Source organism: Poecilia latipinna, unplaced genomic scaffold, assembly GCF_001443285.1.
Source record: "Poecilia latipinna isolate Pla-1442-1.1 unplaced genomic scaffold, P_latipinna-1.0 Scaffold1619, whole genome shotgun sequence".
Taxonomy (NCBI): domain Eukaryota; kingdom Metazoa; phylum Chordata; class Actinopteri; order Cyprinodontiformes; family Poeciliidae; genus Poecilia; species Poecilia latipinna.
The window spans coordinates 188,493-197,626 of NW_015114235.1; the positions used below are offsets into that span (position 1 = coordinate 188,493).

General features: G+C 39.9%; 1 protein-coding gene across 1 annotated transcript in view; it reads right to left on the reverse strand.

Annotated features, from left to right (window-relative positions):
• Positions 1-451: 451 nt before the first annotated feature.
• Positions 452-9,134, reverse strand: part of baiap3 (BAI1 associated protein 3) — a 51,446-nt gene continuing 42,763 nt past the window's right edge. Inside the window, exons 24-34 of the mRNA XM_015059303.1 lie at positions 8,597-8,692; positions 8,109-8,324; positions 7,364-7,432; positions 7,198-7,277; positions 6,045-6,153; positions 5,494-5,565; positions 5,310-5,393; positions 4,902-5,022; positions 4,699-4,822; positions 3,081-3,286; positions 452-2,987 (exon numbers count right to left, since the gene is read on the reverse strand). Of these exons, the coding sequence (XP_014914789.1) occupies positions 2,884-2,987; positions 3,081-3,286; positions 4,699-4,822; positions 4,902-5,022; positions 5,310-5,393; positions 5,494-5,565; positions 6,045-6,153; positions 7,198-7,277; positions 7,364-7,432; positions 8,109-8,324; positions 8,597-8,692 (1,281 nt within the window). The 3' untranslated portion in view covers positions 452-2,883. The remainder of the gene's footprint in view (positions 2,988-3,080; positions 3,287-4,698; positions 4,823-4,901; positions 5,023-5,309; positions 5,394-5,493; positions 5,566-6,044; positions 6,154-7,197; positions 7,278-7,363; positions 7,433-8,108; positions 8,325-8,596; positions 8,693-9,134) is intronic.

The following is a 9,134-nucleotide window of genomic DNA, read 5'->3' on the forward strand; positions in this document are numbered from 1 at the left end:
ACTAAAAACATCTTGAAATCAAAATTGATGAAAGCTCTTTATTTCATAATGATCCAAAATCACACACTAAAATAAAGGCGGAAATGGTTCAGCGGACAAAATGCTGTCATGAGCATCTCAGACCTAAATCTGGCGAAAACCTGTGTGCAGATTACACCATGAGACTTTGGATAATTTGGACAGATTCTGCACAGAGAAATTGCCCAAGATTACTCTCTCTGTACTCCAACCTTGATAAATGTTTCAGTAGAAAACCAGGTACTGTTCTAGTGGTGCTAGTAGCATTTTTCTTTTCAGTGTGAGATTATGTGGCTGCAGGAAGAGATTTATTTTAAGGATTTTAACACTTCTTTACTAAAAGTACCAGCAAATTTGCCCATTTGTGCATTATTATTATTATTATTATTATTATTATTATTATTATTATTATTATTATTATTATTATTATTTTAATCCATAATCCCTTTAATAAAGTAAACATATGTATTGAGACATTTCAAACTAAGCTAGGATTAATCTAATCAATATTTACTGAGCCATTTCTTGACTTGCTATAGCAACACTGAGAGTCGGACGTGGATATTTTGTGCTTTTTGAAGCCTGTTTAATATTCTTTATTTTTGCATAATCATGTAATGGGAATTTCTTTTTCACAAGGTAGAGTGGTTGGAGTCCAGGTCAAAGTGTGACCCTCATCCTTTTTGCAGCAGCATTAAGGTCCTAGTCTTCCAGCTACACTCACAGAGCTTTGGGAGCTCAAGCTTAATTCTGCTTGTCAGGCCAGTGAGAGCTGCTTGCAAAAGGTAGGACTTTTCCTTTCCCCTCAAGTGCAATTATACCACTGCACGTGTCATTATCCTCACTTCTCTTCACCTTGAGGGAGAAAGCGTCAAACTGTGGAACAGATTCATATTTAAAACATCAACGAAGGCCTTCGCAGATTTAAAGCTTTCACATCCCGGGCGTCGTGATGCCTGAAGTCGTTTTCTGGTGGATTCTGAACACCACATGTGCGAATCCAAACCAATTAGCCTGGCTTTCCTTTTAAAATGTTTCTGAAACGCATGCACTCCTGAAACGAGGACGCGGTACTTTTTGCCTCCATCAGGATAAAAATGTGAAGGACAAAAAGAGAGAAAGTGGAGGACAGTCCTAGAAATGAATTCCCTGAACTCTTTAGATTCATCTGCTCATTAATTTGTTCAATTCTGAACAAAATAAAATATTCTTGAAATGATCTGAACTCACTGGGTCACTTTATATAACTTGGCAAGTATTTCATCAAGTTTTTTTTACTAATTAGCTGAGAGTCAGGTTAGATATTCTTTATATTAAAGCTTTGAACAAACATAAAACAGCTTTCAGTTAACCTGTTGCTCTTGTGCAAACAGGAAAAAAGAAAGAGGTAGGTGACTAAGTTTTCATGACACTGAAGTCTCTTGTCATTGGTTTCTTCGGTGACCTTTCGTGTTAATGCAAGGTGATGAAAAGTTAAATGAAATCACGCAGTGACTTGTTTGCGAGGAAATGTTAGACCTTGTTGCTGCAGACCTCATACTGGCCCACAAGCTTAAAATTTCAGACTACCTAAAATTGCATTCTTCCAATTAACGTCTTATTATGTTTACATTAAGAAGCGTCAAAGAATAAATAATCCAGCACTTTCCACAATTAATGGCACCCCTGAGATTTGCAACAACCCCAAACTAAAATAAAATAAAATAAAATTTGCTAGCCTACCTTTTAATAACATGAAATGTGGCACAATTTTTTGCACTAAGAACAATGCCTATGAAAAGTAAGATTTCATAAAATAATTGGCCACGGGGGAGCTATTCGCAAATTTACAAGAAAAAAAAAAAACTTGGATAAAATATTTAAAGAAAATATTTCCAGACATTACAGTCTCCAAATCTTTAAAAAAAAATAAAAAGCTCTGAAGTTTTCAACATCAGAGAATATCTAAGTATTTTCTTGTAAACATGTGAAATTGATCTCACAAAGATCTTTGTAGAAACCTACTCCTCCGTGGCATCACTTTCCCCCTTTTATTTGTAATTTTTACTCCACCGTAAAAAAATATATGTACTTCAATCATTTTTGCGATTTATACTTAATGCTTTAAGGTGGATTTGCATGTCAAGCAACATCTTGTTTTCCTATGGTATAACACAGGATGTGACATACAGATTTGCTTCTTCTTACCACAGTTTGCAGGGAGAAAAACAAGAGAGTCGGCATGCAGGTTGAACAGATGTGTGGTGATTTTAGTCGTAGAGGAAACGGATAACTTGGTCTAAACTTGCCCATATCTTTAGAAAGAGTGATAATTAAACAAATCAAACCCCCTACAGATTAACACATCCTTTCCAGGGGTGCCACTAATCATGATGGATGCTGTAGCAGGTGAACACACTAAATAAGCTTCCATTCAACTGAACTCCACATTACCTGTGAAGAACCCCCACGAAAACACCTCTGTAACCAATAAGCATATCTGAGGTATAGATTTAGACTTAGAGCTATATGTCGGCTACTTCCACAAAATATTCTTTTTAAATGTTAAATCTATCATATCAAATACTATACAACAAACATAACAGTTACTTCATTACAAAAAATATAGACTAGTAACATTCAGTATCAACTATCCATTGACTTCTAAAATATAGTTAAACTGAGACAGCATAGAGTTGCACAGTGACCGGATGTTCGTCTTCCAGTAAGAAAACATCCTCGTGTTCTTTTCATTTTGGTATAATTACCGAGCCAACAATACATCGGAAAAGAAAGGGTAAATATTGTAAACATTGTTACAAGTACAAAAGCACGTGTCGCAAGATGTGATCAGAAAAACATGAATACAACCAATACTAACAGCTCTTAGTCCTCCTCCATCGACTTCTCGATCTCCTTCAGCCTGCGGACGAACTCCTGAGCCTCCCTGTCTCCGGTGCGAGCATCCAGCATCCTCATGATTGGCTTTTCTGAGGGGTCAAAGAGAAAACGTACCTCTTATATTCTTAGAATTACCTCAGAGGGCAAACAGGCTGAAACATCCTCGACTACAGTATTGGTACCACTGGGTTTGCTGCGGGACAAGTGCAGAATGACGGGCTGGACATTCTTTCCGGCGGCCGACGCGTTTGGTCTCCCCGGCCAGCAGAAGTCGCTGAGCGGAGCGACGGCTTCTCCAGCAAAGTCGTTGGTAGACAGCCAGTCGTAGTCCATCACAGTGAAGGTCAAACAGGCGTACCTGTGCCTGTACTGTTCAGGACTGACATGACTGGAAGACAACAGAGTCAAAAAAAGAACCTATCAAATGAGGAACATGCACACGCACACGTCGCTTTATCCATATTTCGCCACACGACTACAAGTCTGCTTTATTGGAGTGATGGACCAACACAGGTCAGAGAAAAATTGAGAAGTGTAAGGAAAATTATGGCTTTCAAATAAAAAATAAAGAAAAAAAGTGGTGTGAATAAATGTATTCCCCCGCCCCTCCAACTGTTACTCTGATTCATCTAAAAACAATTTGTGCGACCAAATGTCTTGTTTGTCAGATGTTACCTAATTAGTAAACAGAGCCCATCTGTGGGTAATTTAACCTCGTTGTAACTCTACAGACCCATTCGATAAGTTAGAGTATTACTGAAAAGCCCATTTATTTCAGGAACTTTATCACTAAGTGAAACACAGTGTATAGATTAATTATTTCTGTTAATTGTAATGACTTTCTATTTACAGCCAATGAGAGCATGACATTTAAGATTAGACTATTAGATCAGACCCTCAAAAAAAAAAATGTTTGCTGGTGTTGGTGTCTTCCTGGTTTTCCCTGCCCCTTTTGTTTCCTTCCCGTCTGTCTCCCAATAATGTTGTTTGTTTTCTGTCCAATCAATCACCTGAACCTGGTATGGCCTGAAGTGCTGTCACTAATGTAATAACGTTAAGGTGCTAGTGGTGAAATGTCTTTCCCCATTTTGTAGAGCAAATCTGCCACTGTTACTGTAAAAAGGCGTTCTGGTCAGATGGCATCAAAATCTCAACTTTAGAAACCGTTTGTTTAGGTAAAAGCTTATTTATTCGTTACGATGGCACAAAGTCCAGACCTGAATATGACTGAGAATCTGTGGCAGGATTTGAAAGCTGACCCTCAAAGACACTGTCCACCCAATTGGACTCAGTGAAAGCTGTAGCCAAGGACCAGCATGCGACAAATCCCGAAACACTTGAAGCTGAACTTACACAGGGAGAACGTATTGACTGAGATGAGGTGAATACAAATGCGCAACTTACGCTTCAGGTTTTTATTTATACAAAAAAAAGGAAGAGAAATTATGTATTATTTCCTTTTACTTCATGCTGTAACTATGCATCAGTTTGTGTTGGATTGCTAAATAAAAGACAGATAAAATAGATTGAAACCCTGCCAGCATGCCTAGGTGGGCCCCATGTGGGGAAAGGAGGGCAGACCAGATGGGTCCCATATGGGTTTGTACGCGGGTTCCACGGTGGCCCCACATGGGTTTGCCCATGAAGGGCCACAGCCTACATGGGCCCTTCATGGGCAAACCCATATGGGACCAATATGTCTGTCCTCCTTTTCCCCATATGGGGCCCACCTAGGCATGCTGGCAGGGAGCTAGTGATAATATCATATATGCAGAGAGGAAACTAAGGCATTTCACTCACAAATAAAACAGTTCATCGAACACTGGATGCAGCGTCTTTAGCTTCACTTGAGTGCGTTGACTCTTGGCTGCAGGAAAGAGGTGATGAGGACAGAGCTCCACAATCACAAATGGATCACTAAGACCTGAAAGAGATGACAAAAGTATTACAAGATGTTCAACAAAGCCTTATGTCTATCATAAAACATTTGCTTTTACTTTTACCATTGGCATCCAATGCGATAATGTCCGCAGCGTGCAGAATCTCCACTGTGAGTCTCTGCTCTGGAGGGTCGTAGTAGCATTTCACACTGATTCGACCGTAAGGCGTATGCTTGAGTGTTTTCTGCAGCATGTTACATCACAAGCAAAGTCAGAACACATTTATTAAGCGTTTATCTCAGCAGTGATACATCCACTGACAAGAAGAATCATTTTTGTTGTATTCAGTGGCCTACAAAAATATTCAACATTTCTCACAGTATCTCGCAATATTTGATTGCATGTTGCTTTTAGGGGCTTGAGGAAAGGCCAGACTTTCAATCAGGGGTGAAGCAATAGACCTCAGGGTATTCAATCAATATCTCCCCATCCACTTAAATGAAATTGTCTGTCCGGTAACTTAAAACACACCTGGAGGGAAATCTTCTCCAGGTAGTACTGCTCGATCAGATCAAAGGAGGAACATTTGTTTAGCCTGAGCTCTTCATCCAAGACCTAAACAATGAAGGTGATCAGTTAGGGAAACATATAAAGGAGACAAATTTAATTTACCACGCACATGAAACTCGACTGGCAGAATTGCACGGCCGCATACCTTATAGTCTCCGCTTTTCATGTCTTCCAAGGCCAGACCGTCACCCTTTACGTGGAAGAACTGCAACAGGGTCTAAAACATTGAAATGACGACAAAAATAGAACAAGCGTGCTATGAGTCATCACACAAACCCCTCCGATATGAATAGGCTAAAGTCTCAGCTCCGAGAAGATGGCCGTTGTTGTTTCACACTAACATTACGAAACCTTGGGCAGGCAAACGTGATGTTTGTGGAGGAAGGTGTGGAGGGACGGTGCGAGCGGCTACTGCATCCTAACTTAGCCCACGTCTGTGGCAGACCTTAGCCTCTCGTGGAAAAATGTGACGTCCCCTGCCAGCTCGTTGACTTTGTTGAATAAACAACAGTTTCCACATTGTCATTCATAAGGGAGCTCATGTTGCCACATAGCTGTTGTCTGAAGACTTCATGAATATCTGACATATGCTAACTAGTGCATTGCAGCCAACATCCAGAGACGGATCGCTAAAGAGGGGCAGGAGCAAACATTTACTAATGGCAAAGAAAGTTAAGCAGAATCTATGATGCTGACCTCAACTGTGTACTGGAAGCGGTTGTAGAACTCCACCTGAACACCCCTGTTTTCTGTGACCGCGTCCAGGATCATTCGCAGGAGCAGCTCCCACATGCTCTGCAGGACTCTGCAACAAGCACAAGCAATGCTCTCAAAAATAACACCCACAGGCCAGAAAAAAAAAAACATGTAAAATCATGTTGTCAATCTCATGCTTCTGGGAAAAAACAACAACATATTAAACGGTGAACTAAAATAATCACTTCTTGTCAAAAGCTGCTTGGTTGTTTTAGCCAAATCCCGATTATTACCCAGTTGTTTAACACAGAGCCAAGGCCTTCCCTGAAAAAGATGCCATCTTTGGTAGCAGCCAGTGTCACTCCAAAATGAGTAAATATTTTTCAGCCTTAGTGGTTCTTCCATATAAGCAAAAGTTCCTAACACCATGTGCATTAATGTACCCTCATGCAGTCATGCATGCTGGCATGGCAGAGTTCTCGAATCAAAAGCAGATGGTGTCTCCTCTTTTAAAGCTGGAGGAAGTGCTGTCCATCATTTCCCAGATAATCGACTTGGAAAGGTTAGAGGTTTACAGGACAGATTTCATATGTAGCTCCTGCCTGCCAGCTTTGCTCAAGGTTTTAATCAGCCAAACATGTTGGCTGATTTTTACATGGAACATGCAGGAGATCTATCGGTTTACTTCTGGCTAAATTGTCCAATCAGATCAGATCAGATCAGATCAGATTGTATTTGTAGTACACATATGAAAATAATTCTAGTGATAAATATAGCCATTAAATGATATGAAGTATTGTCACTTAACAATGTGGTGGATTATAATTATGCAAAACACGTATTTCACCTATTTCTATGTAGTTAAAATACTCAATGTGGCAAGTAACGGTGTTCCTACCCTGGGACTGCTCCACATTTTGTCATAGCTGCTACCGTCCACATTTTGCTGCAATTTCATCTTCAAGATTTTAAAGGCACAGTGCTGGAAAGTATTCGCAGTGCTTCACTTTTTCCACATTTTGTGATGTTACAGTCTCATTCCAACTTGTATTGAATGAATCTCTCTTTGGAAAATTCCACACACAAATACTCCATTTTGACAAGGAAGAAAAAATATTTTGCAAACGTATTTTTACTGTCTTCACTTTTTCACCTGGTATGATTTTCCTTAACAAGGTTTGCCGTCAGGATGACCATCGTGTCTTGAAGGTACTTCATGAGGGGGGAAACGGCCTGGGAGAAATCCACATGTCACAAATACACGGCGGGTGACAAAACTGACACAGGAATGAAAATGTCAGCTGGTTGTTGCTACATACGTCGTCGTTGTTGATGGAGTCTGGAGACAAGCTGATGTGCTGAATGTACCGTCGCAGTTCAGGCAGCATCTGCACACATAATGCTTAGTTATAGAAGAGCAAGCTGGTGTTTCAATGAATGACCATTCTACTGATCAACAAATCTATGATAGCCTGAGTATGGTGCATGTTTGACCCCCAAAAAACAGCCAAATATATGTATATATAGACTTTATATATTTTTGCTTTCTTTCTGTATTCTTCAGTATAGTGATAAACATTTATCTGAGTTGAAAAACTATGAAGACACACTAATTTGGAAATCCTGTGGGGATATTTTTATAATTATTATTTAGGTCTTAGCTATGCTACTCTGAAAATTTTAATACTGATATTCTATCATTAAAAAAAAAATAGACAAAATGCCAAAAATAATAAGAAATATTTTAGTCAGTAGGTGGTGATAATATCAAAATAGTTACCTACCTATATAGAAAAAAGCTAATTTAAGAGCAGAGCTAGTAATTATAACTAAACGGGTATGTTTTATTGTTACTTTTCAAATAAACTGAAGTTCAATATTTGCACAGTCTGGACAAACTAATCTGTGGCACAAAACAAAAATAATAATTTGCCTGTGCTGGTGGATGCTGCAGAAAACATTTTGTTTTGCAATTCATCTGACAGTTTTAATTATCTCCGAAGATTTAACGTGTGAATATCCCATCAGCACGGATGTAGCCTGAGCTGACGTTAACGTTTTCACCTTGTCGGTGAGCACCGTGATTAGGCGCTTGGCTTCTCTTTGCAGGTCCAGGTCCATGTTGAACAGCTGCCCGTTGAGGGCTTTGTACACCTGCTCTTTCCCCTCCGCGCCACACGACTCCTCCATGGCCCGCTCCACGCCGGGCCAGTCCAGGTCTCGAGGCAGGTGAGCCAGGAAAGCACGCACGTGCTCCACGTTGTTCAGGCCGATGCAGAGCTAGCCGAAAGCCAAGAGGAGCAAAAGGGGAGAAAAAGAGGGGTGGTGGAGGAGATAAAAAAAAGAAGGAAAAGAAGCAGAGCTACCAAGAAGTAGAAAGATGGCTTATGAGTATAAACAATTCATGACAGCAAAGACGCATCTGCTTTATTTCTGTGTCGACATTTGTGCTCTCCTCCTGCTGTGCTTTTGTGTTTACAAGCAGTAACTCTCCGGTCGTTTTGTACATCATCGTGTGCCCGCCCTCTGCTCTGTCTTGCTACGGGCGGTACCTGCACTGTGAAATTCTTGTGGTCTCGGGCCAGCTGGTTCCTCTCAATCTTGCGCGTCATCATCTCCGAGTAGCAAACAGCTTCACTGCAGAAGTTCTGCGGGGAGATGGAGGTAGGGCCATTTATACGACTTCATAACTTCGTAGGGAGCGCATGTGATACAGATGCTACATTTGTGGTGTGGAAAGAAAAATATGGACGGTGGTCTATTTTTTTCTTTTCTTTTTTTCTTTACAAATGACCTGCCACAGTGACTAATTTGTGGAAACAACTTTGGCTGCAGTTGTATCCACAAATGTTTTGGAGTTTTCATATCAGTGCCAAGTCTGCCCCAGCTGGTTTGCTTTAAGGATTGTTCTTGTATTTACAGTTGAAACCAGATATTTACATACACAGAATAGAAAGACACATATGTGTGTTTTTTTTTTCTCACTGCCCGAAGTTCTGATTTTTAGGTTAGATAAAACCTCTTTTTTTTTTTTTTTTTTTTTTTTGGGTTATTTAGAATTAAAAAAATTTTTTTTATTTGCTAAATTCC